Genomic DNA, 27,139 nt, shown 5'->3' on the forward strand with positions numbered 1-27,139 from the left:
ATTGCCCCGTTCAATCTCCAGGCATGAAGGTGCAGACTCTGGAGGTGGGGGTGTAGAACCTACCCCTGCGACTGCGGGAGGAGGTCTGCCCTGCACGGGAGACAGAGCGGAGGGCACAGAGAGAGTTGGAGAAGATCAGAGTACCATACCCTCCTTGGCCAATCCGGGGCTATTAAGATGACTTGAGCCCAATCTTGGCGGATGTTCCTCAAAACCCGAGGAATCAAGGGTATGGGGAGAAACGCGTAAAGCAATTGACCCTTCCAGGCCATCTGAAACGCGCCCCCCAAAGCTCCTTGCACCGGATACTGGAGGCTGTAAAGCAACGGGCAGTGCGCATTCTCCCGAGTGGCAAACAGATCTATCTGTGGATATCCCCACGTCTGGAAGATGTAAAGAGCCAGATCTGGATGAAGACGCCACTCATGATCGGTCGAGATGAGCCAACTGAGACTGTAGGCACGCACATTCAGAACTCCGGCCAAATGATTTAGTACCAAGCAAATCCGGTAGTCCTGAAGCCAGGACCAGAGCCGAAGAGCTTGCCTGCAGAGAAGATACGACCCCACTCCTCCCAGTTTGTTTATAAACCACATCACAGTAGTATTGTCCCTCAGGACCTGAACCGACTGACCGCAAAGGGAAGGGAGGAAGGCCTTGAGAGCCAGACGTACCGCCTGCAGTTCCAACAGATTGATGTGAAACTTGGAGACCAACAACCTTTGATCTCCAGGTCCCCCAGATGAGCTCCCCACCCTAGAGTGGAAGCATCCGCTACAACGGTGGCCACCAGCGAAGGTAGCGAGAATGGGCTTCCTTGAGACAGGTTGCCGACCGCAGCCCACCATTGAAGATCCGCTGCAGCGTCTATGGAGATCCTTATCGAGTCCTCAAGATCTCCTTTGTGTTGAAACCACCGCCTGCGGACGCACCACTGAAGAGCCCTCGTGTGCCAGCGGGCATGAGTGACCAGCAGAATGCAAGAAGCGAACAGACCGAGCAGACGAAGGACCTTGAGGACTGGAACGACCGCTCCATCTTGAAACATTGGAATCAACGCATGAATGTCCTGAATCTGCTGCGGCAGAGGAAAGGCCTGATTCAATGTTGTGTCCAGTACCGCCCCTATGAACAGGAGGCATTAAAAGGGCTCTAGGTGAGATTTGGGCACGTTCACTGAAAAGCCCAGATCGAACAACAACTGGGTTGTCGATTGCAAGTGATGCTGCAAGAGCTCCAGAGACTTGGCTTTGATCAACCAATCGTCCAGATAAGGAAATACGGCTATCCCCTTTATTCTGAGCTCCGCTGCAATCACCATCATCACCTTCGTGAAGACTCGAGGTGCCGAAGTAAGACCAAACGGAAGGACCGCAAACTGATAGTGTTGCGACCCCACCACAAACCGGAGATACTTCCTGTGCGACTTGAGGATCAGAATATGGAAGTAAGCATCCTGCAAGTCGACAGACACCATTCAATCTCCTTCGTTCAACACCAAAAGAACCTGTGACAGGGTCAGAATCTTGAACTTTTCCTGCTTGAGGAACCAATCCAAAATCCTCAGGTCCAGGATTGGCCTCAACCGACCATCCTTTCTGGGGATCAGGAAGTACCTTGAATAGCAGCCCTGACCCCTCTCCTGCTCTGGGACCAACTCCACTGCGCCTTTTGACAAAAGGGACATCACCTCCTGTTGCAGTAACAGAAGATGGTCTTTCAAATAGAAGGGTGGGCGGGGAGGGATAGGAGGAGGAAACTCCTGAAAGGGAAGAGCATAACCTTTCCCCACAATATCGGTGACCCAGGAGTCTGATGTTATTGACTCCCACATGTGAAGAAAGTGAGATAGTCTCCCCCTACAGGAGATGTGTGAACAGGGAGTGATGGAGAACTAAGGTTGCTTTCCCTGCTGCACCCCTCTGGAGAAAGAGGAAGAGGCAGAGTGCTGCTGGGTGGCCCCTCTAGTGCGTATTCTACCCCTACCCCTGAAGGACCCATAAGGGAGAGTTCCTGGCGATTGCTGTCCTGGCGCATGGAGCCTGCCACGAAAGGAAGCGCCACGACCAAATCCTCTAAACCTCCTAAATGACTTTAAAGAAGAGGAGGTGGCTGCTTACAGTCCCAGGAATCTTGGCGTGGCTCTACTCTCCTTAAACGGCTTCAAGGCAGAGTCAGCTTTCAACCCAAAGAGTCTGTCCCAATCAAATGGCAGGTCAAGCAGTGTGGTCTGAACATCAAGAGAGAACCCTGACGACCGCAGCCAGGAATGCCTCCTCATCGCTATGGATGTGCCCATAGCCCTGGCCACTGAGTCCGAGGTGTCCAGCCCAGATTGAATCACCTGGGTCGCCGCCGCCGCCCGAGCGTCCGACAAAAGGTTCTGCACCTCCTGCGACAATCCAGGGTGCCCCTTAGCCTCGTCCATAAGGGCATAAATGTAACGTCCTAAAATGCAAGTAGCATTTGTAGATTTCAAAGCCATGCTACATGTAGAGAAGGCCGTTTTAGCCGACTGGTCCATTCTCTTAGACTCCCTGTCTGCAGGAACTCCGGGAAACGATCCAGGAGCAGAACAAGAGGAACAGGAAGCTTGCACAACCAAACTCTCAAGAGCCGGGTGCTTGGACAAAAATGCCGGCTCACCTGGGGCCACTCGGTATTGTCTTGCCACCGACCTATTCACGGCCGAAGTCACTGGCTTCTTCCAAACTTCCCTAATAGGGTCCATAAGAGCCTCATTGAATGGAAGAAGCGGCTCTGCAACAGCTGATGCTGGGTGCAACACCTCAGGAAGGAGGTTGGTCTTAACCTCTGCAGCAGGAAGAGGAAGGTCCAAAAAGTCTGCTGCCTTCCGCACCACGGCATGAAAAGAGGCAGCCTCCTCTGTATACTCCCCCGAAGAAGCCAAGTCCCACTCCGGGGAAGTGTCTAGACCGCTAGCTGTGTCCAAACCTTGCAGGTCCCCTGAAGGCTTCATGATCTCCCCTTCCTCCAAGTCTTGTTTCTCATATTCCTGCTCCTCCAGCAGCCTTAGAGCCAACCTTCTGGAGCGGAGTGTGGGCTTGAGCCCCGGCATCGATAAGGCGTCAGCCGACGCCAAAGACCTCAGACGGCGTAGATCCATGGAGTCATCCGAAGCCGGATTCCTCGGCGTCACAGGCATCGCCAAGGTGGATTGGATCCGTGGTGAATCCATCGGCGCCGGGATGGTGGACGTCGTCGGCGTCACCGGTCTTCTGGGCGACGCCATAGGCATCGGCGCCGAAGCGTACTTCCCGAAGGAAGAAAGGGTGCAAAGGGCGTCAGTCGGTAAGAGGCCGGAACACCCATGTCAAAAGCCAAAGGACCCGACCGCCCCGCATGCACACCTCCAGGCGCCATGGTGGCAAAGATATTAAACATAGCATTAAGAAATGCTGCTGGATCCGTGCCAGGCGCCGGGAACACTGGATAAGTCTGAGGAGCCGGTGCTTGAGGTGAAGCCGGCGTTGGCTCAGGCATCTCCTGCTCCGGAGAAACCCTCGGCTCCTGTCGTGGGTCAACTTCTTACACCGACAGAGGGGACGCTGGTGAAGCTGGAGTCGTCGGAGGCGTAACAGTTGGGCTGACCTCCCACGTCGGTCGCCGATGGTGATCTCGAACGGGAGCGGTCCCTGCTCGACCGCCGCCGTGATCCATGTCGACGCAGAGAGTCCCCATGATGTCGATGAGACCTCGAGGATTTTGAAAAAGATTCTCTGTGGTGATGCTTCTCCTTCCTCTTTCTGGACTGAGTCAGAAACAACATGGCCTCCCATTCTTTCAGTGCCTTTGGATTCATGTGTTGGCATGAACCCCACGACTCGACTTCGTGGTCAGAACTAAGGCACCACAAGCAATTGTCATCTGGGTCCGTGACCGACATCCGACCTCCGCACTGCTTACAGGGTTTAAAACCATACTTCTTAGACTGCGACATAGTTACACCGAAGTGAAACTGTAGCTCTGTGGTAGCCTAGAAGAAAAAAACATTACTCGGAGGCACAGACAAAAGGGAATTGACGTCTGCACGTCGACGAGGACCTCTTATTGCCTGGATGACATCATACGGTGTCGCGTGGGAGTCAGGCAATTGTGACGTTATCGTCGACGTGCAGAGCTAGAAGAAAATTTCCGTCGAAAGCTGGCGCATGGGGAAAATTCTTTAGTTGAGGAAGCCACAGGTAGCTGTATCCATCACCACAAACTGTGTGCACCACCAACGTGTTTCAATCACCAAAGGTCTTGATCACGGTGAGTAAGTGATCCATTTACAGCTTCATTTATAGATTCTCCTATTGTCTGCCATTATGGGGCATTCTGGGATATGTAGTTATAACAAGTTTTACCATTATGTACCTCCACACAGTGACACACAAAATAAAAATTATTTTACACCCCACATACCACATTAATAAAACAAAAGCAAATGTGAATATTACAAATATTAAAACCAATTATTTGTTGACCTTTTCTTATTTGCACACATCAAATTTAAATTTTCGATTTTTACATATTTTAAATGGGGGACAACGTCACAAGAGAAGCAAATTATATACCAAGAAAAATAATAATATAAACAAAAAGAACTATAAACCTTATTGTCATTTCAGAGTTTTATCCACTTTTGAGTTTTTTAGATTTATTTGGATTTCTTTAAGTTATATGTCAGAGCGGCAGGTCCAGTAATCTCCTAACTGACTAATACTAAAGAAATTTCTACTTTTCAAACTGTCCCCGTCTTACTTCATCTAGGCAGCTCTTTACATTTGCTATGATGTTGAACATATTTCTCTATGTGTGTGTGTCAATATCTATATATTCATGTACATCCTAGTCCTGACTTTGCACAGACTCATATACAAGTTACACACTCCCTCACAGAAAAGCAACAGCCAACCATGTCTCTTCAAAAGTTTAGATTTCTAGAGCAACTTAAAGATGGCAATATAATTCTTCATCCCCATTGATCCCACATTGGGTCTTAGTTTTTAATCTACTAAAGTTGAGATGTTTAGAATCAAGGCTTATAATTACTCTGTCAACTCATCTCTCATGTTTTTTTACCACCACTATGCCAAAGAATCTCATATGTAGCCAATCCGCTCCCACGTGATTTTTCAAGTTTTTAGTCATTGCATAATTGATGTCACCATTTTGAACTGCCCTTATGTGTTCTAAAAATCATTTTCTTAAGGGGCAAATAGTACTGCCCACATACCTCATACCACAGAGACATTCTATCACATATACTACAAATGTAGTATCACATGTGATTCTTTCATCAATTGTGAAGTCTCTGCCAAGGGGATTTTCTTTTTTCTTTCTGTTGCTTTCTGTTGGCCTGAAGATAAAGGAGCTGAACCCAAAATGGCACTCTCTCTTTCCAAAATAAAAAGTAATCAATGCCTGAATGCCCTGAATCCGCTGAGGTGGAGGATAGGCCCAATTCAATGTGGTATCTAGTACTGCCCCTATGAACAGGAGGCGCTGAGAGGGCTCCAGGGGAGACTTGGGCACGTTCACCAAAACTCCCAGGTTGAACAACCTTGTTGTCACTTGCAAGTGTCCAACACAAGCTTTGGGGACTTGGCTTTTATCAGCCAATCGTCCAGGTAAGGGAATACAGATATTCCCTTCCTTCTAAGGTCTGCTGCAACCACCGCCATCACCTTTGTGAAGACCCGAGGTGCAGAAATAAGACCTAAAGGAAGGACTGCAAACTGGTAGTGTTGCGACCCTACCACGAACCGGAGATACTTCCTGTGCGACTTCAGAATGGGGATATGAAAATAAGCATCCTGCAAGTCGACAGACACCATCCAATCTTCCTTGTTCAACACCAGAAGCACCTGTGCTAGAGTCAGCATTTTGAACTTCTTTTGTTTGAGGACCCAATTCAAAATCCTCAGGTCCAGGATAGGCCTCAACCGACCATCCTTCTCGGGAATCAAGAAATATCTTGATTAGCATCCCTGACCCCTTTCCTGCTCTGGAACCAACTCCACTGCACGTTTTGATAAAAGGACTTGAACCTCCTGCTGCAGCAACAGGAGATGATCTTCTGAACAAAATGAATGATGGGGAGGGATTGGAGAGGGAAAGTCCAGAAAAGGAAGGACATAACCTTTGCCCACGATACTTAGTACCCAAGAGTCCAATGTGACTATCTCCACTCGTGGCAAAAATGAAATATCCTGCCCCCTACGGGTGACGCATGACTTAAGGTGGATGGAAAACTAGGGCTGCTTTCCTTGTTGTGTCCCCCCAGAGGAAGAGAATGAGGCAGGGTGCTGCTGGGTGGCTCCTCGTGTCCTAACTCCCTCCCCGCCCTCTAAAAGATCTCTAGAGAGGGTTGGCAGGCTGTTGAGTTCTGACTGGCCTTCCACGATAAGAGGATCCACGGCCTAACCCCCTAAACCTCTGAAAGGATCTGAAGGGAGTAGATGCAGACGCCTGTAGCCCCAAAGATCTTGCAGTAGCCCTGCTGTCTTTGAAACGTTGTAAAGCAGAGGCCGCCTTGGACCCAAACAACTTTTTGCCGTCAAATGGAAGCCAACAAAGTTGTTTGAACGTCCGTTGAAAATCCAGAAGACCTAAGCCACGCATGCCTCCTGGTGGCCACCGAAGTACCCATTGCTCTGGCTACTGAGTCTGCTGTATCCAGACCAGACTGGATAATCTGCTTGGCCGCCGCTTGAGCGTCCAAAAGGAGCTCATCAAACTGCCCCTGCATATCCTGAGGCAAGTTAGGCACCACAGCTCTTGCCGTGTCCATCAGGGCATGAACATACCTCCCCAGCACACTGGTAGCATTGACTGATTTTAGGGCCATACCACAAGAGGAGAAACTCTTCTTGGCTGCTTGCTCCATTCTCTTGGACTCCCTGTCTGATGGAGTAGCAGGAAACGAGGCAGGTGCAGATTGAGCAGAACAAGAAGCTTGTACCACCAAGCTCTCAGGAGTCGGTTGTTGGGATAAAAATCCTGGATCCCCAGGAGCAAACCCTGTACCTTCTTGCTACAGTCCTGGACACCACTGGAGACATAACATGCTTTTTCCAAGTGCCCAAAATAGGCTCAGTAAGAGCATCATTAAAAGGGAGCAGGGGCTCCGCCGAAGTAGAAGGATGCAATACCTCAGTCAAAATGTTTGTCTTTACTTCCAAAGCTGGCAACGAAGCTCCAAAAATTCCACAGCCTTCCTTATAACAGTGTGATAGGATGCTGCCTCCTCTGTGAATTCACCCAGGGGTGAAAGATCCCACTCAGGGGATGGATCCAGTCCACTAGCAGAGTCCAGACCCTGAAACTCTCCTATAGGTTCAGAAATCTCTCCTTCCTCTAACAACTGTTGCTGGTATTAATGCTCCTCCAAGAGCCTCAATGCTCTCCTCCTCGATCATAATCTGTCCTCCAATCTTGGCATCGACAGAGTTAGCAGACGTCGACGACACCGGCTTCAAGGCAGACTGACGTGGCAGAGGAGATGGTGGAGACACACTGTGCCCCGACCAGGACCCATGCAGCGCCAGTATTGACGCCATCAGCGCAGTCGGCATCATTTGAGGCGACAACGTCATCGAAGCCGAACCAGCACCCTCAGCCTGATAGAAGGGCACAAACGGAGCTCACTTGTATGGTGCCAGCAAACCCAAAGAGAACACTAATAGACCCATAGGACCATCCAGTGCACCAGCAGGGGCCATAGCTTTATTAAAAATGCTGGACATAGCATTTAGGAAAGCTGCTGGATCCACTCCCATAGTCAGGAAGGCAAGAAACCTCTGCTCATCTTGCGGCACTTGGGTCGGATCCGAAGCTTGCACCACCGGCTCCTGGACCAACACAGGTGAAAAGTGAGTCGGAGGACTCGCCGGAGACTTGACAACCTCGATCAATGATGGCGCCGGAGAAGCCTGAGGACTCTGAGGCTGGGGAGTAACAGTCGGACTGACCTCCCACGCCATTGTCTCCAAGGGGGCCGAGACTGATCTCTGGAAGAACGGCATCGAGAATTGTGCCGGCGCCTCTTCTTGTGAGATCTCAATGACTTATGAGAAGAAGAGTCCCTAGTCTTAGATCGCCGATGGCCCTTGTGTCCTCGCTTAGCTTTTGCTAAGAAGAGTTTAGCCTCTCTTTCATTTAAGGCCTTTAGATTCATCCTCCGGCAAGACACTCACCATTCTACGCCGTGGTCCGAACTCAGACACCACAAGCATTCTTAATGAGGGTCTGTGACTGACATATGACCCCCACACTTGTGACAAGGCTTAAATCCTCGTTTCTTTGGAGGAGACATTGTAACAAGTACAACAAGACACCTTCGAAACAGTAGCTTCGAGAGCCAGGAAAAAAACTTTAGCGTCAAAGGCATGGAAAAAAGGGAACTGACGTCATCATGCCGGTGAGGACCTCTTATTGCCACAATGACATCAGAGGGAGTCCGATTATTACCCTTAATAATTTACTTGGGATTGCCCAGCTTTGGAGTTTGCTCCTTAACAAGTTCCAGTCCACCGCATCAAAGACTGCAGAATAATCCAAAAAGCAAGCAAAGAGTGAAGGTGGCTTCTTAGTGGCAGCCTCATGTTTCAGAAAAGAGAGGGCCATGATGTTATCTGTGGTCACAGATTTCATCCTGAAACCAGTTTGACAAAGGGGGGACTATCCCTGTGGACTCTGCCCAGCTTTGTAATTCTTTTAAAAGAACGGAGGCGAAGCCCTTTGCTTTGATATCCATTCAGGCGATAAGTCGGTAATGAGCTGGATCTTGCCTGTCCCCTGAGTAAGAGATTAAACTGACCTCTATAAGAATCACATAGAAAACTAGGCAGACGTTTAAAGGCAGTTTGCTACTGATTCAGGTAGAGTCTTTGACAACTTTTCATCCAACTTGGTCCGAGATTATTTTTTTGGGATGATTCAAATAGAAGGCCGAAGGTCAGACACTCCACAACAAGCACCATCAGTCTCTTCTTCCTGACACCAAAAGCTGCATTTTCTGCCCTTCCAGTCAAACAATGTGTAGGAAACTGGCTCTGTATATACTATCTAAAAGTGAGAGATAGTGTGCACAGAGTCTAGGGGTTCCCCTTTGAGGTTGATAGTGGCCAAAATAGATAATATTAATGTTCTATTTGTGGTAGTGTGGTCAAGCAGTAGGCTTATCACAGGGTAGTGTTAAGAATTTGTTGTACACACACAGGCAATAAATGGGAACACACACTCCAAGACTTAACTCCAGGACAATAGGTTATTATATAGAAAAATATTATTTTCTTACTTGAACTCTGAATCTTGTGGTTCTAAAATAAATTAAGTAATTTAATTATAAGGTACTTGGCATAGTTCAATACAGAACTTTGAAGTAAAACAGTAATGTATACAGTTTAGCAAAAAATGGCAATAAGCTATTATTAAAAGTTGACAGTGCAAAATTCAACAGTTCTTGGGGGGAGGTAAGTAAAGGTTAGTTTGTCAGGTAAGTAAAGCACCTACAAGTTTAGTCTCTGGGGCATAGGCAGCCCACCGTTGGGGGTTCAAGTCAACCCCAAACACCCAGCACCAGCAACACAGGGCCAGTCAGGTGCTGATGTCAAAGATGGGCCCAAATAACAAAGGCGCCGATTCCAGTCTGCTAGCAGGTAAGTACTCGGGAGCAGACCAGGAGGGTTTTGTAGAGGGGTGGGGGGGGGGGGGGGGGGAGGCTGGTGGACAAACTGGCCCACAGAATACACCCTCAGCGGCACAGGGGCTGCCAGGTGCACTGTGCAAGCTAGGGGTCAGGTTTGTGATAGAAATCAATAGAGGGACCCGGGGGTCACTCTGATGATGCAGGCAGGGCACAGGGGGGCTTCTCGGGCCAGCCACCGACTGGGCAAGAAGGAGGGTCACCTGCTGGTCACTCCTGCACTGGTAGTTGGTTCCTCTCGGACCTGGGGGCTGCTGGTGCAGTGCTTCTTCCAGACGTCAGGTTCTTTATTACCGGGCAGTCACAGTCAGGGGGATCCTCTGGATTCTCTCTGCAGGTGTCGCTGTGGAGGTGCAGGGAGGTCATCTCAGGGTCGACAAGTCATGGGAGTCGCCTGGGGGTCCACAATGCAGTGTTGGTTTCTCTGGGCACGCGTAGGGGGCATCTGGTGGAGAGTGTTGGGGACTCACGCTTCAGCAGGGAGGTGGGAGCCCCTTTAAAGATGGTTTCGTCTTTGTTGTTTTGGACAGAGCCGCTGTCCACAGGAGTTTCTTGGTCCTTTGGGTTGCAGGTCAGTCCTCTGAGTCGGCAGAGATCGCTGGTCCCGCTGGATGCATCGCTGTTGCAGGTCCTTTGAATCTGGAGACAGGCCAGTAGAGCTGGGGGCCAAAGCAGTGGTCTCCTTCTCTGCAGGGTTTTCAGGTCAACAGTCCTTGTTAGGTCGTCAGGAATCTGATTTCCTGGGTTCAGTGTTGCCCCTAAATACTAGATTTAGGGGTGTGTTTAGGGCTGGAGGGGAGTATCCAATGGCTACTGTCCCTGAGGGTAGCTACACCCTCCTTTGTGCCTCCTCCCTTTGGGGAGGGGGGCACATCCCTAATCCTATTAGGCGAAATCATCCAAAGCAAGATGGAGGATTTTCTAAGGAAGGGGCTCTGGACACCTTAGGGACTGTCCTGGCTGGAGGGTGACTCCTCCTTGTTTTTCTCATTATCTCCTCCGGACTTGCCACCAAAAGTGGGGGCTGTGTCCGGGGGCGGGAATCTCCACTAGCTGGAGTGCCCTGGGGCGTTGTAACACCAGGCTTGAGCCTTTGAGGCTCACTGACAGGTGTTACAGTTCCTGCAGGGGCAGTGTGAGGCACCTCCACCCAGGACAGGCTTTGTTCCTGGTCACAGAGTGCACAAAGAACTCACCCCATGTGGCCAGAAACTAGTCTGGAAGTGGCAGGCTGGCAGAGACCGGTCAGCCTAGCACTAGCAGTTGGGCTGGCATGCAGGGGGCATCTCTAAGATGCCCTCTGAGTGCATTTCTCAATAAATCTCACACTGCCATCAATGTGAATTTATTGTGCTGAGAAGTTTGATACTAAACTTCCCAGTATTCAGTGTAGCCATTATGGAACTGTGGAGTTCGTGTTTGACAAACTCCCAGACCATATACTCTTTATGGCTACCCTGCACTTACAATGTCTAAGGTTTTGCTTAGACACTGTAGGGGCATAGTGCTCATGCAGCTATGCCCTCACCTGTGGTATAGTGCACCCTGCCTTAGGGCTGTAAGGACTGCTAGAAGGGTGACTTACCTATGCCACAGGCAGTGGTTTGTGGGCATGGCACTCTTAGGTGAGTTCCATGTCAACTTAGTATTTTTCTCCCCACCAGTACAAACACACACAAGCTGTGGGGCAGTGTGCATGTGCGGAGTGAGGGGTCCCCCAGGGTGGCATAATACATGCAGCAGCCCTTAGAGACCTTCCCTGGCCACAGGGCCCTTGGTACCAGGGGTGCCATTTACAAGGGACTTATCTGTGTGCCAGGGCTGGGCCAATTGTGGAGACAAAGGTACAGTTTTAGGGAAAGAATACTGGTGCTGGGGCCTGGTTAGCAGGGTCCCAGCACACTTTCAATCAAAGCTGGCATCAACAAAAGGCAAAACGTTAAGGTGTAACCATGCCAACAGTGGCATTTTCCCCACACACAGTACCAGTATCGATCTTCCCAGCAAGTGCCTCAAACCTATAGGTTAATCAACCCAGTATGGCTATCAGGCCCCAGTCCTGCTCCAGTAGTTAACTGTTCAGTCCAAAGTATCCAACCAGGTGCCATTTAGATAGGAATACAAGTTGAGCCTCATCAGCGAGGTGCAACTGGAGTCCAGCGAGACAGTAAACACAGTCACACATCTGGGCAATAACAGCTGCAGCTATGGAGTAAGCAGGAACACAGAAAGATGATGGGTGAAAAGATTCCAAAATTGTTTGCCATTGGATGAGCAGATGGAATATGGACAGGTACATTGTTATGTCAGATAATACTATCACAGCCCTCCACACACAATTGTCTGACACTACAAAAATAATAAACATGTTTCTATAAGTCTTGCGGGACCTCCATTCCCACAGTAATTTTAGGCTCTACAATTAATTAGTAATAAGGGTGCTGGGTGTACTGTAGGTAAGTTATAAGATGTTGAGCCGTTATTAGCACCAAAATAACAGTATTTAAGATACAAAATGGATTTTAGATACGTTCTCTTGAGCTGCACTTCCAAAATACATTTTCATGAACTACAGCTAATGCACAGCTCTGCAGACTCAACAATGACCAATCTGCCTCTTTTCCATTATTAGTACTCCTTTTTGGGATAACTTCCCAAAGATGTCTAAGAACTGAAACTTATATGTGCAGCTTCCAGGAGAATAGATAAAAGAAAAGAAGTGAAGGACACGTTTGAGAAGGCAATGCTGTAGATATAGTGCAAGTTAGAAAAATATAAAGTTACCATTAACCTTCAACTTTTGAACTGTAAACCCCATCAGGGCTAAATTCACAGCACACAGGCAACGTAGTCTGGGAAGATCATCGATGCAGTTATTTTCTAGTTACTCTTCTAGCAATTAAGGTCAATGATCTAATACTTGGAAAAACTGCACTAAAGTGCATTACATTTTCTGACTGGCACCTCAGTGCTTCACACCTACTAATCCCAGGTTTATCAGTTCAAATGGCTCACACACCCACAAGAGAGGAATGAGGGGCAGGCTAAGCCCTCTTAAATGAACAGTGACTTCATGTGACAATGTTCCTTATCTGAGAACAGGCCAAATAACCAGTCTAGTATCTCATGCTCTGGGTAGCTCAACCAAATATGTAAGTAGTATATTTCATGCAATCTTTTAAATATTGAACCCATTTGAGGATGAAGCAGTCTTTTGTTTTTGTTGCTCAAGACTTCTTGAACTCACTTTTCGTGTACACCTGTTAACACTCATCTGTAGGCTTGTGAATATACAGATCACAGCCATACTTCATATGAGCATCAAAGCTCAGCCTCCAATCCACCATCTCACTGACATCCATTACCTCCTAAATTCCTACCTGCTTGAGATGGACTTCTTGCGGGAGGCTGTGGTCGGCGGTGTGGGGAAGGCTGAGGCCGGCGGTGTGGGGAAGGCTGAGGCCGGCGCTGCGGAGAAGGCTGAGGTGAAGGGGGTTGTCTGGGGTCTATCACCTTCTTTGGCGTCCTGGCCTTGCGCTTTGAAACAGATGTACTAGGAGGAGAGGCTGTGTGCCTCATGGCTGTTCACAGTTTCCAGCCTTTCCCCAGAGAGCAGCAAGCACCTGCAGAGGGAAAACAAAAACTACCATCAGGACCCCTTTTCAGTCACCTCCAAGGCATCAGCAAACTTATGGATCTGGCCGGGATTTCAAGAGGGCGTGTTTGTCAATATTCTAGCCCTACATTTGGAACACAAAAGCCTGTGTAGCCTAGCCCCCAAATTACTTAAACTGGAAATAAAGAAGACAGCAGCCTAGGTAGGTGACCACAACTGGCCAGTGCTTTATGAGAAAGAGTTTAAGTTATGTGCCCCAAAGAAAGAACACAAGACTATCCAAGATTGAAACAAACAGGAAAACGGAAAGTCATACTTAGATAAGAGCAACTGACAGCCACTAGACCACATCTTAACTTAGCCCAGCGATAGTTTGTACCTTAAGTGGATCCTGGTAGGATAGTTCTGATCAATGGCTTCCGACTAGGTCTGTACAGATACGTCAATCAGGGCTGATGTGAAGCGCACAGAGATTATAGCATAGCATCAGAAGCCATATTAAACAAAGGAGCACACTGCTTCACACCCCAGCACTCAGTTTGCTCAGATGCATTATGGTAAATTCAATGCATGGTAACACTTCAGTCCGCCTTTGGTTTCCACCATTGTTGGTGCAGCCGGGTAGTGTGCCCCAACCCCTTCTGTGATTGTGTCCTTGTTGAGTTGTTGGACTGACAAACTCTGGGATACCCCTACACTCTGGGAATGGTATAGACACCTGAGAATACTGTACATGGCATTGCTGGCACCCCCAATTTTCACTTTTTACTCTCATCTGAAGAAGGACATTAATCCTGAAACACGTGCCTAGAGATATACAGCACTAGCTGCACCAAAATGGTGAATGCTAAAGCCTTTCAACTAAAGTGAGTGTTATCATTCACTGCATTTAGCACAATGCACCTGGGCTAATTGTGTGCTGGTATGCCAGGCAGAGTGCTCCCTATCCCTTTTGTGATTAGCATCAGAGGCCACGTACATGTCTCGCTACAGAGGACTGCATGAACGGTTTGAAGTACAGGGCTCAAGAGAAAATATGTGTGACAGAGTCAAGGGGGTTTCTCTAAGGGTCAACAATTTTTGTTACTTACATGACAATGAAAGTCTGAAGGAGTTTGGATTAAGAGTGTTTTCACCCGCTTTTACTCTGTTCCTGTTAAAGGAATCGGGTCTCTTGTAAGAATCCATTTTGAATTGCTCCTTTTCCTTTAACACGTGTAAGTTTGAGCTCTTTCCCTCTGAACGCACTGCCTATCACATATGTTATCTTATATTATATGTTATGTATATTTGTTTAAGTAAAATAAGCCTGGCTCCACACCACATGCTTGCAACTGGTTTCTTTCCCTAGCTGGGGCACGTTACTCATTATAATCATGTGGTAAAAATAACTAACTGACCTCGGCTGTTGTATTTTGGGGAGGGAAAGGCTGATATCTATACCTTTGAACCACGCAATCCTTTGAAGGGTTTCAAGAATGTGGGAAGTCAGGCAGCCGCAGAAGGGAGTCGAGGACAAAGCAGGGAATGGAACCGGTGTGTGGAAACTGATTACCTCCTTAAAATATCTGTAGGACGTATAGCATTATTTACATACTTTGGCCAGGGATGCCAGTGGTAAACCTGTCCTCTTTTGCTGCAGCAAAAATAAATAGACCTTTGGTCATTGATTTTTCACTCCGGCTCTCCGTGTCAAAACTTCTTTGTAAATGCATTTGTAAGTATCTACAAAAACGTGCCTGACAATTTGGCGCCCGAATAGGGACCTTCCAGTGGATGTCTTCGTTAGCGCTGTCACGAGACGTGCTGCCAGTGGGGGGACGCCGTTCCGGAGGTGTAGATTCCAGGGGCCCCTGCACAAAGACTTAGTTTCAAAGTAGCTGCATCTTATCCACCGGGCAGGCCTCTCCCCGCTTTTCACGACATCCCAGCGAAGACCCTGAACATCGGTTTTTAACTTGACTGATTAGTCTGACACGGGCGGCCGGAGAGAAATCCAGGAAAAGCAGATAGTCAGGTAAGACTGTTCCTCGCTGGCTATTTGTCTGCTTTAACTTGCATTTGAGAGAATAATTGTTTTTGGATAACTTATCAATTTTGGGAATGATTAGTTCTTGGTAAATTTGCATTTGTACAAGGTACCATTTGAAAATTTGTATTACACGTGTTTTGTTAATTTTGAATATTTTGCCCAGGCCTGGACCAATTTGTAAGTTGGTAAACATTTGAAAAGCGGTTTAAAAAAAGTTTCTTTGTTGCATGTTACATTTTGAAATTTAAAAGGTTAGATATGGGAAATAAAAAATGCTGGCAAGGGCTATGTCGTTGTTTTCGCCGAAATCATGTTCCACGTTTAGATAAAAAACAACCGATCCCAAAAGAGGGAACACCAGGGTGGGACATGTTAAAGGATTATGGTTTAGAGAATAATTTGTATAACAGTATATTGCGCAGATATACTAGACATTGTCCTGACCTCCAGTGGCCGGAGGATGGTTCTTTTGATTTAAAGAAAATAACCTACCTACAGTTATGTTTGTTTCATAAAAAGGCTAGACAACACATGTTTGAGGTATACAGAAAATGGGAAACGGAGGCCACCAAAAGAAAAATTAAGACAGATAAACTGATAGAGAAAGAGCAAAGGAAAACCATCATGCAAAAAGCCGCACAATACCACCATTCCCAAACCCAGAAAAGCGTTGAGTCTAAAGATAGAGTCCATAGAGCCCAGGTGGAGGGAAGTTATGTATCAAAGTCAACAGAATCCAAACATGCATTAGAGGAAGATGAGGTATTGCTACAGATATTAGATAATAGCCCCACTGCACCTCCACCTTACACACCCCCTGCAGTAGCCCAACCTATCATGGGGGCACAGCAACAGCAGCAAGGGCACAATTTGGGAAATCCATGTGCACCACCACATCAGCAAGTCCCACAGCAACCACAGACTCTAGCCCAAGTCCAAATCCCTCTGCCACCTGCTCCACCACTACCAGCCAGCACTGCAAGTTTACCAATAATGTCCTCTGCCCCTAATACCCCAAATGGACAACGCCGACGATGTACAGCCATTCATCCACTTTCACCCATGTGGAGCACACCTATGAAGTCGATTTCGCCCCCTAGTACCTGCTCCACTATTGGGGAGGAGGAAAAACGGGTTATCAAAAATCAGTCAGAGACCTGGATGGCACATCCTATTTACACTCGCACCAATATTATGCGCACAATACAACAGATGTCACATTTTGGACAGCAATTAGCAATACAGTACATGATTGGAAAGGGATTGGAATTCTTGTATTAGCGACTCTACCCCTCTCCCTTATGAATAAGAATTACACCAATTTTGGCGGGACAGTGTGGCTTGTAATCTTGATAGTAAGGGCATAACTGAGGGAGTACGCATTTGCGTTATAGCCACTTCTATAAGTGTATATCTCAATACATATGACAAGGAGTACCCAATGAGGGAAGTACACCTCCTGTACCGGTGGCCCGATTTGTCCATATCCCACGGAAAAGGGAGAAGGTAATGGCTATAAAAAAAAGACTTGCCAGATCCTCTAAAGAATCCAGCTGGATTCTTATGGGTCCTTGGAATTGCTATTTCCACCACCACCATGACACTCAAAGACATTGATAATTTTTTTGGTGTCTTATTGGGCCCTGAAGTCTGGCATAAAATTCGAAGAGTAGATGATGCGCCTACTTTGGGAGCTACATGGGGGGTTTTAGAAGCACATGAAGCACAGAGGGCACCAGGATCCCTGCCTCATCAGGATATTTTAAATTTACCTAACCGGATATTGACTAAATTAGAAACTGTTATTCCCCTTCAGACTGTGGATTGGGGAAAACTTGCCACTTATAAACAGAAAATAGGTGAAGATGTCCCAGATTATTTTACTAGAATTGAACAAGCTTTTATAGATTTTAGCAGTCAAGACCTCGCCACCATAACAGGTGTCACGCTATTTGTGGAACACTTTGTTAATGGCCTTCTACCTGAAATATCACAAAAATTAAAAGCAACAGAGAGTTCGTGGATGACGAAGGGACAGGCAGAGATTTTACAGATGGCACAATATTATGAGAGCAGGTATAAGGAAGAATTAGAAAAGAATGAGAAGTCAGTGAAAGAATTGAAGAAAAAGGTACTATTACAGCAGGCATATACCCAGCGGGACACAACCCCTCAGCCAAGGGGTGGCCCACCAAGGGGACGGGGAAGGGGTCGAGGCCGAGGTGCATCTGCACCACCCCAAGACCGCCGATTGGTTGATATTCAATGTGCCTACTGTAAACAAGATGGCCATTGGCGTGATACCTGCCCATTACTGGAAGGAAGGCATAGTATGTCACGTGATAGAGGTAACGCGTCAGGCAATACAAGAGGTAGAAATGGTCAGAATTTGCAGAATGAGAACCAGGTCCCGCATAATACTAATATTTTTGACAATGCATTTGATTGACAATATTATGCTGATGATTCCTTTTCTGAATCCTACAATTATTAGGACAGCCACAGACAGGGCCAGGGCCGAGTAAGTATTCCTGTAGATCAGAGTGGTCCCTATATCGATGTAAAAATCGAAGGAGAGGGCCATAAGTTTCTCCTAGATACTGGTGCCACCAGAACATCTATTGCACATTCTGCAGTCCCCGGGGCTCCCCCGTCTGGGCTTCATACCACATCAATTGGGATTTCTGGGATCCCCGTGGTGAGCCCCATCTCAGCACCTATGAGAGTAACTGTAGGACCATTTACAGGCCACTCTCTTTAACCTCAGGTTGCAATGAAAACTTGTTTGCATTAGATATGTTAAAGAAATTAAATGCAGTTATTCACTGTTCAATGGATGGTGTCTATGTAACTATGGATAGTGTTGCCCCTACTCGGTGCATGTTCTCACAGGAATACGACTTACCCCCAGAGCTAGCGGAAATAGACCCTCGCTTATGGGCCAAAGGCAAAAATGATGTAGGCATTATGGATATCGACCCTATTGTAATAAAAAATAAACCAGGTGCCCGGTTACCTCGTGTTCCTCAATACAAATTATCTAAAGCAAGCGAAAAAGGGCTCAAGGCAGTCATTTCTGATCTTTTGCACGCAGGTGTAATAAAGGAAATAGTGAGCAGCCCCTGTAACAGTCCAATTCTTCCTGTTGTAAAGAAACAAAATTATGCTAATAGATCAGATGGTGAGCAATCAGTTACTGATAACACGGTATACCAATTATTGATCTTTGAGAAATAAATAAAATAGTCATTCCCCAGTTTCCTATGGTCCCAGACATGAATAGTCTTTTCACCATGGTCCCACCCTCTGCGTGTTATTTCTCCGTTATCGATTTGAAGAATGCGTTCTTCAGTATTCCAATTGCCGAAGAAAGCCAATATTTGTTCAGCTTCGCAATTTTTGGTAGGTCATTCGCAATGACAAGAATTCCACAAGGGTTTGTGGAGTCCCCGAGTATATATAGTCAATATCTTAAACGTCAACTAGACCAATTCAATCCACCTTCAGGCTCTGCACTGTTGCAGTACATTGACGATATTTTAATTGCCTCAGATTCCATGACACAATGTAAGACTGATACTGTTGCATTATTACATCATTTAGCATCTCTGGGCCATAAGGTGTCCCTCCCAAAATTGCAGTATTGTAGAGAGGAGGTCACCTATCTAGGACACCTCCTCTCTAAGGAGGGAAGGAGATTACATCCAGACAGAATAAAACTGGTTCATACAATGACTGGACCACTCGCCCCTTCTGAAGTCCGAGCATTTTGGGGATTTACATCTTTTTGCAGACAGTGGATTCCAAATTTTTCCACTTATAGCAAAACCATTAACTGCTCTGACACTTTCAGATGTGCCCTCTCCTGTACATTGGACTGACAGATATGAGGAGGCTTTTCAGGAATTAAAAAAGGCGATGTGCTCTGCTCCTGTATTGGGTGATCCGGATTACAGCAAACCATTTGTTTTATTTGTGCATGAAAAGCATGGCTGTACATTGTCTGTTTTGACACAGGATCAAGGTGGGAGACAACGCCCTTGTGCATACTTCTCTTCCACCTTGGACACTGTGGTGCAAGCTTTGCCTACTTGTCTTAGAGGAGTGGCTTCTGCGGTGAAACAAAGAGAAGGGTTTGTTGGTGGCAATCCGCTCACTATGATGGTTCCTCAAGCAGTTGATATTTTGTTAAACAAGACACAGATGCGGCACCTCACCAGTGCTCGTCTAACGGGTTATGAATTAGCATTGTTCAGTCCAAATATTACTTTGAAGCGGTGCAATATCTTGAAACCAGCTACGTTACTAACCCTCCCTCAGGACAATGTGGAATTTAATCATAATTGCATTTTTGCCACTGAGGAAGAAACCAAGGGACGGGTAGACTTAACAGATACTCCCCTATCTGACCCGCAGGCAGAGCTGTTTGTAGATGGGTCTTGCATCAAGTTACCAGACGGTACAACCACTGCAGCCTATGCCGTCACCAGATGAAAAACAGTGGTTGAGTCTCATAGAATCACGCAAAATTCGGCACAGGCTGCAGAATTAATTGCCCTCACCAGAGCTTGTGAAATAACTGAACATCTTAGTGTTAATATCTACACTGATAGCCAGTATGCGTTTGGAGTAGCTCATAATTTTGACCGACTCTGGACGAATAGAGGCTTTATCACGTCACATGGCACTACTATTCAACATGGCAACTTGATTGTGACACTTTTGAATGCTCTCAGCCTGCCCCGTCAGGTCGCAATCATTAAGTATAGTGCCCGCAAGAAAATTACTGATGATATAGGACGAAGAAATGCTTTTGCAGATTCTACTGCGAAAGCAACAGCACGAGCACCATTTGACAAGGTATACGTTGAGAGTAGTATCAGGGGAGAGCCCAAGAACGAAGTATTAGAAAATACCTTGCAGTGTGTGAGAGATATTCAAGCAGAAGCAACAGCAGAGGAAAGGGAACAGTGGGAGAAGAACGGTAGTCTAGACAGTGAGGGTTGTTACACAGATGACACAGACAGAAGAAGATGGATGTTACCTAATTGTTATGTACACGCTATGGTTACTATGGCCCACAGTCCTGCACACATCAGTGCCCAAGGCATCAAGACAACTTTGGACCACGTTTGGAGTAATCCCATGATATCCAAAGCTGCTAATAACCTGGTCAAAAGTTGTATGGTGTGTGCAGTACATAATGCAGGAAAAGGGACCCCTACGCCCCCTGGCCATTTTACCCCTCCTGACCTCCCTTTTGAGGCAATACAGATGTATTTTATCCACATGGAACCATGTAACAAACTGAAATACGTGTTAGTGGTAGTATGTATGTTTACAAAATGGATAGAGGCCTACCCATTAAAAGACAATGGTGCCCTCTCTACCGCCAAGATATTACTCAAAGAGTACTTACCTAGATACGGATTGCCAAGATTAGTCTGGAGTGACAATGGCTGTCATTTTGCTAATGAGGTAATGGGAAAAGTCTGTACCGCCCTGAAGGAAGTTGGCTCTGTATGTACTATTTCAAAGTAAGAAATAGCATGCACAGAGTCCAAGGGTTCCCCTTAGAGGTAACATAGTGGCAAAAAGAGATCATTCCAATGCTCTATTTTGTGGTAGTGTGGTCGAGCAGTAGGCTTATCAGAGGGTAGTGTTAATTTGTTGTACACACACAGGCAATAAATGAGGAACACACACTCAGACAATTCCAGGCCAATAGGTTTTTGTATAAAAAAATAAATTTTCTTAGTTTATTTTAAGAACCACAGGTTCAAGATTTACAAACAATACTTAAAATGAAAGGTATTTCACTTAGGAACTTTGAATTAGCAAAATAGCATATACAGTTTTCACACAAATGACATATAGCTATTTTAAAACTAGACAGTGCAATTTTCAACAGTTCCTGGGGGAGGTAAGTGTTTGTTAGTTTTGCAGGTAAGTAAACCACCTATGGGGTTCAAAGTTGGGTCCAACTCAGCCCATTGTTGGGGGTTCAGAGCAACCCCAAAAGTTACCACACCATCAGCTCAGGGCCGGTCAGGTGCAGAGGTCAAAGTGGTGCCCAAAACGCATAGGCTTCAATGGAGAAGGGGGTTCCCCCGGTTCCAGTCTGCCAGCAGGTAAGTACCCGCGTCTTCGGACGGCAGACCAGGAGTGGTTTGTAGGGCACTGGGGGGGGGGGGGGGGGAGAGGACATAAGGCAGCACAAAAAGTACACCCTCAGCGGCACGGGGGAATGCCGGGTGCAGTGGGCAAACAGGCGTCGGGTTCGCAATAGGTTTCAATGGGAGACCAAGGGGTCTCTTCAGCGATGCAGGCAGGCAAGGGGGGGGGATCCTCGGGGTAGCCACCACCTGGGCAAGGGAGAGGGCCACCTAGGGGTCGCTACTTCACTGGAGGTCGGATCCCTCAGGTCCTGGGGGCTGCAGGTGCAGTGTCTTTACCAGGCGTCGGGTCTTTGAAGCAGGCAGTCGCGGTCAGGGAGAGCCTCTGGATTCCCTCTGCAGGCGTCGCTGTGGGGGATCAGGGGGGGTCAACTCTGGCTACTCACGGTCTCGTAGTCGCCAGGGAGTCCTCCCTGTTGTGTTTGTTCTCAACAAGTCGAGCCAGGGGCGTCGGGTGCAGAGTGCAAAGTCTCACGCTTCCGGCGGGAAACGTGTGTTGTTTCAAAGTTGCTTCTTTGTTGTAAAGTTGCAGTCTTTGTGGAACAGAGCCGCTGTCCTCGGGAGTTCTTGGTCCTTCTAGATCCTGGGTAGTCCTCTGAGGCTTCAGAGGTCGCTGGACCCTGTGGAACGCGTCGCTGGAGCAGTGTCTTTAGAAGTGGGGAGACAGGCCGGTAGAGCTGGGGGCCAAAGCAGTTGTTGTCTCCGTCTTCTCTGCAGGTTTTTCAGCTCAGCAGTCCTTCTTCGTCTTAGGTTGCAGGAATCTATCTTGCTGTGTTCTGGAAGCCCCTAAATACTCAATTTAGGGGTGTGTTTAGGTCTGGGGGGGGTTAGTGGCCAATGGCTACTAGCCCTGAGAGTGGCTACACCCTCTTTGTGCCTGCTCCCTGAGGGGAGGGGGGCACATCCCTAATTCTATTGGGGGAATCCTCCATCTGCAAGATGGAGGATTTCTAAAAGTAAGAGTCACCTCAGCTCAGGACACCTTAAGGGCTGTCCTGACTGGCCAGTGACTCCTCCTTGTTTTTCTCATTATCTCCTCCGGCCTTGCCGCCAAAAGTGGGGCCGTGGCCGGAGGGGGCGGGCAACTCCACTAGCTGGAGTGCCCTGGGGTGCTGTAACAAAGGGGGTGAGCCTTTGAGGCTCACCGCCAGGTGTTAACAGTTCCTGCAGGGGGAGGTGAGAAGCACCTCCACCCAGTACAGGCTTTGTTACTAGCCACAGAGTGACAAAGGCACTCTCCCCATGTGGCCAGCAACATGTCTGGTGTGTGGCAGGCTGCTAAAACTAGTCAGCCCACACTGGTAGTCGGTTAAGGTTTCAGGGGGCACCTCTAATGTGCCCTCTGGGGTGTATGTTACAATAAAATGTACACTGGCATCAGTGTGCATTTATTGTGCTGAGAAGTTTGATACTAAACTTCACAGTTTTCAGTGTAGCCATTATGGTGCTGTGGAGTTTGTGCATGACAGACTCCCAGACCATATACTCTTATGGCTACCCTGCACTTACAATGTCTAAGGTTTTGCTTAGACACTGTAGGGGCATAGTGCTCATGCACTTATGCCCTCACCTATGGTATAGTGCACCCTGCCTTAGGGCTGTAAGGCCTGCTTGAGGGGTGACTTATCTATACCTGTAGGCAGTGTGCGGTTGGCATGGCACCCTGAGGGGAGTGCCATGTCAACTTAGTCGTTTTATCCCCACTAGCACACACAAGCTGGCAAGCAGTGTGTCTGTGCTGAGTGAGGGGCCCCCATGGTGGCATAAGACATGCTGCAGCCCTTAGAGACCTTCCCTGGCATCAGGGCCCTTGGTACCAGAGGTACCAGTTACAAGGGACTTACCTGGATGCCAGGGTGTGCCAATTGTGGAAACAAAGGTACAGGTTAGGGAAAGAACACTGGTGCAGGGGCCTGGTTAGCAGGCTTCAGCACACTTTCAAATCATAACTTGGCATCAGCAAAGGCAAAAAGTCAGGGGGTAACCATGCCAAGGAGGCATTTCCTTACACGCCCTTAACATGAAACAGCGATTTCATGCTGCAAATCACCAACAAGCAGTGGGCCTTGTAGAAAGGTATAATTACACTTTGAAGAGCAAAATAGCTAAGATTTGTGCGGGGACCAATTTAAAATGGCCAGATGCTTTGCCCCTGGCATTAATGTCCATTGGGACGACTGCCAGTAGCAAGTCACGATTATCCCTGTATGAGACAGTCATGGGAAGGCCAGCCAATATCTGGGGGGTACCACGACCAAAGAAGCTTTCTGAAGTACAATATCCTTTGTTTGCAGACTATTGTAAACAATTGACTAAAGATTTGCGTTTGATCCACCAACAGGTCAAGGCCAGCCTACCGACTCCTCTTGAAGGCCCTGGTCACCCTTTCAAGCCGGGGGATTGGCTTATGACAAAGAACTTTCAAAGAACCAACAGTCTTCAGCCCAGGTGGCGGGGGCCAGCCCAGGTACTGCTTGTCACAGACGGCAGTGAAAGTGGAAGGAAGGAAAAACTGGATACATGCTAGCCACTGTAAGCGTGCACCAATTCCACTGCAATCTACTCCAGCAGCAGAATTACCGTTGTCTCCTGATTACAGAGAAGTAAGGAGACAGGAACCACCTCCACATGATTCAAGTGCTACCATTTCTGCTCCTGAGGTGACACAGCAGCCCAATGACGAAGGTTTGCTGTTTGAAGATCAACCAACTCATTGATACAATCTGCGTCCTCGCCCACCCAAATGAACAGAATTCTGACGGTGCGTAAAGTGGTCACCCCTACGAAAAGCTACATTTACATCACCCTGATAGCTCACAGCCTGGAACTGCAAACTGAGGTCTTTTCTGAATGGCCAAAGAATCTTTTGCTCAGCTGAATACGGCACGCTTGCCTTCATGAAATACAGTTCCCCGCTTTCACCACCACAGGCATTTCCGATGCCCCTTATGTAACAGCATTTCAACGAGCTATCCTCACTGTTGTTACGCACACATGGGGCGACGAGGTTGTAAATGATTGTGATGACTAAAACTTCAGCATGAACATGAACATGGGTGACTAGCCTGTGCAACGACACCAGAACATTGGTCAGAACAACTGTCTCAACAAGAACACAAGCATAGTGGGATGCAGCTTGTGCAACAATATTATCTGTGATAAGAAAGTGTGTAAGTGGGGTTAACAGTTCTGTGACTGGCGAGAAAAACCAAGTACCAATTCAACGGAAGCGGCCAGTCATTAGGGTTGGTGCGGTTTGTAGTCCCAGCGGGAAAGAAGGTGCCTTTTTCTGTTAAGTACCCAGCACACCACCGATCTGGTTGCAATTGCTGGCCTCTGCCCTCATTTTGCTGAAACACTGAACAAAACTGACAAACTATACTGAAGACGAACTTTGAAGTATCGCGACTTACTCACTGGGAGTTGAGTTCTCATCAGGAGTTAAAACTCAACAAGGAGCGTTCAAGGGACCTAGGATCAAGCCAACATCTATTGTCCAGTATTTAAAAAACTAGTTCATGGACCAACTAGTGCAGCCGAACTGCTAGAGTGGGAAGCACGGCGTCGCTGAACCCTAGTGGGTTGTGAACATTGAAGGAAACTCACTTATTTGTATATATACATATATGATTATTAGTATAGTGGTCTCAATATTTTGCATTTGCATATTTGGTAATTGTGTGGGTATATTTTTTAACATGCATAGGTGGTTGAGACGAGTAAAACGGCACCATAGAAAGGTTGCAGGAACAAGGAGGAGAGTAGAATAAAATTATGAAAATATATCCATTTGCCCGACAAAAATCCTTCAAGAGAATAGAGAAGAGTGGTCTTATAACTATTTCTACAAAACAACAATGAAGTACCTAGTGACCCTCATGTTAATATGTATAATGCCCAGCGGTGTTGAATCATTGTTGCAAAATCCCACTTTACATCCATTGATAAAGGTTCATGGAAAGTTGGCTGAGACATTAAGTCTCACTGACTGCTGGATTTGCCCGCACTTGTCTAGACGCCCTGAGGACCATATAGGCCTTTATGAAGTACCAGTATCACCAAGCGAATATGAAAGTGGGGAAGTGTATCTTGTACCAAATACCACTTAGACATGTGACCAACGAGAATATCAGTGGTACCCTAGGCGTGTTGTGCTCCCTAATACCCAGGAAGAATACAAGCTTTCCCCGATTCCTGGAGAGAATGCCACACTTAAAATGTTTCCCATATATTTTGGTACCTCTTTTTACGGGCAAAATCCAGAGGCAAAATACATGGGGAAGATTCCACCTGAAGAACGAGTTACTTACCTTCGGTAACGACTTTTCTGGTGGATACATTAGCTACCTGTGGATTCCTCACCTAATGAATACTCCCATGGCGCCAGCATTCGACGGAAATCTTCTTCCTAGCTTCTGCACGTCGACGAGGACGTCACATTAGCCCACGTGACGCCGTCTGACGTCATACAGACAATAGGAGGTCCTCGCCGACGTCAGTACCAACATTTTTTACGTGCATTCGAAAAAGTTATCTTCGAGGGAGCTACTGTTACTTTCATAGTTAGAGTGTATTTTCTGCTGCGTGGATTTTCTCTGCGGTAATAATGTGTCCGAGGAAGTCGGGTTTCAAGCCCTGTCGAGAGTGTGGCGGCAAGATGTCCGTTACTGATCCTCACTCCGACTGTCTATGGTGTTTAAGCTCCGACCACGACGGCGCAACTTGTGATTCATGTCAGCACATGAATCCGAAGGCCCTGAAAGAACGTGAGGCTAAACTATTCATGGCGAAGTCGAAGAGAAAGGAGAAGAAACATCATAAGAAGTCTTCTTCGCCAAGGTCTCATCGGCGTCATCGAGACTCCCGGCGCCGTAGGGATTCACGGCGTCATTCCAGCAAGGAGTCTCGTTCGAGGTCGCCTTCGGCTCGGCGTCGGAAGACTTGGGAGGTCAGTCCCACGGTCACGCCACATCCATCGACGCCGTTGCCCTCTCCGACGTCACCGACTTCGCCTGGACAGGCGTCTGTGGTTGAGGTAATGCAGCCTCTTGTGATGTCTCCGGCGTCGCGGACGTCGAGGCTGGCGTCGGGGTCGCCTTCGATCCAGGCACCCCAGTATCCAGCTTTTCCCGCCCCTGGAGCCGATAATACCGCATTTCTGAATGCGATGTATACCATCTTTCAACAGATGGCTCCAGGATGTGCTCCGGCTGGTCCTTCGGGGCCCTTGGCCTTTTCATTGGGTGATCCTGCGCCTCTACGGCCGACACCCTTTATGCCCTTTCTCCCTTTAGGGAATGTGGGCTCGGCGCCGGTGGCTCCAGAGGTTTTGGCCCCAGAGGTTTCCATCCCATCGACGTCAGGATTTCGTCCTGTGACTCCGGCAGGTCCATCAATTTCTTCGTCCGGCTCCTTCCTCGGCGCCGAAGCTGCCTGTGGCGCCGGATGGTTCTGGAGATCGCGCCGATCTTCGACGGAGGCCATGTCGACTCCGCGTATCGAGGAAAGACTACATTCGAGGAGGCGTGCTCTCCGTCTTTTGGAAGAGCAGGAATACCAACGAGTCTTGGAGGAAGGAGAGGTTGAGGACTCTGGTGATG

At 47.6% G+C, this 27,139-nt stretch overlaps 1 protein-coding gene across 1 annotated transcript in view; it reads right to left on the minus strand.

Annotated features, from left to right (window-relative positions):
* Positions 1-27,139, minus strand: part of CENPA (centromere protein A) — a 215,198-nt gene that overhangs the window by 159,817 nt on the left and 28,242 nt on the right. The window contains exon 2 of the mRNA XM_069237251.1: positions 13,096-13,338. Within this exon, the coding sequence (XP_069093352.1) occupies positions 13,096-13,294 (199 nt within the window). The 5' untranslated portion in view covers positions 13,295-13,338. The remainder of the gene's footprint in view (positions 1-13,095; positions 13,339-27,139) is intronic.

This window comes from Pleurodeles waltl, chromosome 6, assembly GCF_031143425.1.
Source record: "Pleurodeles waltl isolate 20211129_DDA chromosome 6, aPleWal1.hap1.20221129, whole genome shotgun sequence".
Lineage (NCBI taxonomy): Eukaryota > Metazoa > Chordata > Amphibia > Caudata > Salamandridae > Pleurodeles > Pleurodeles waltl.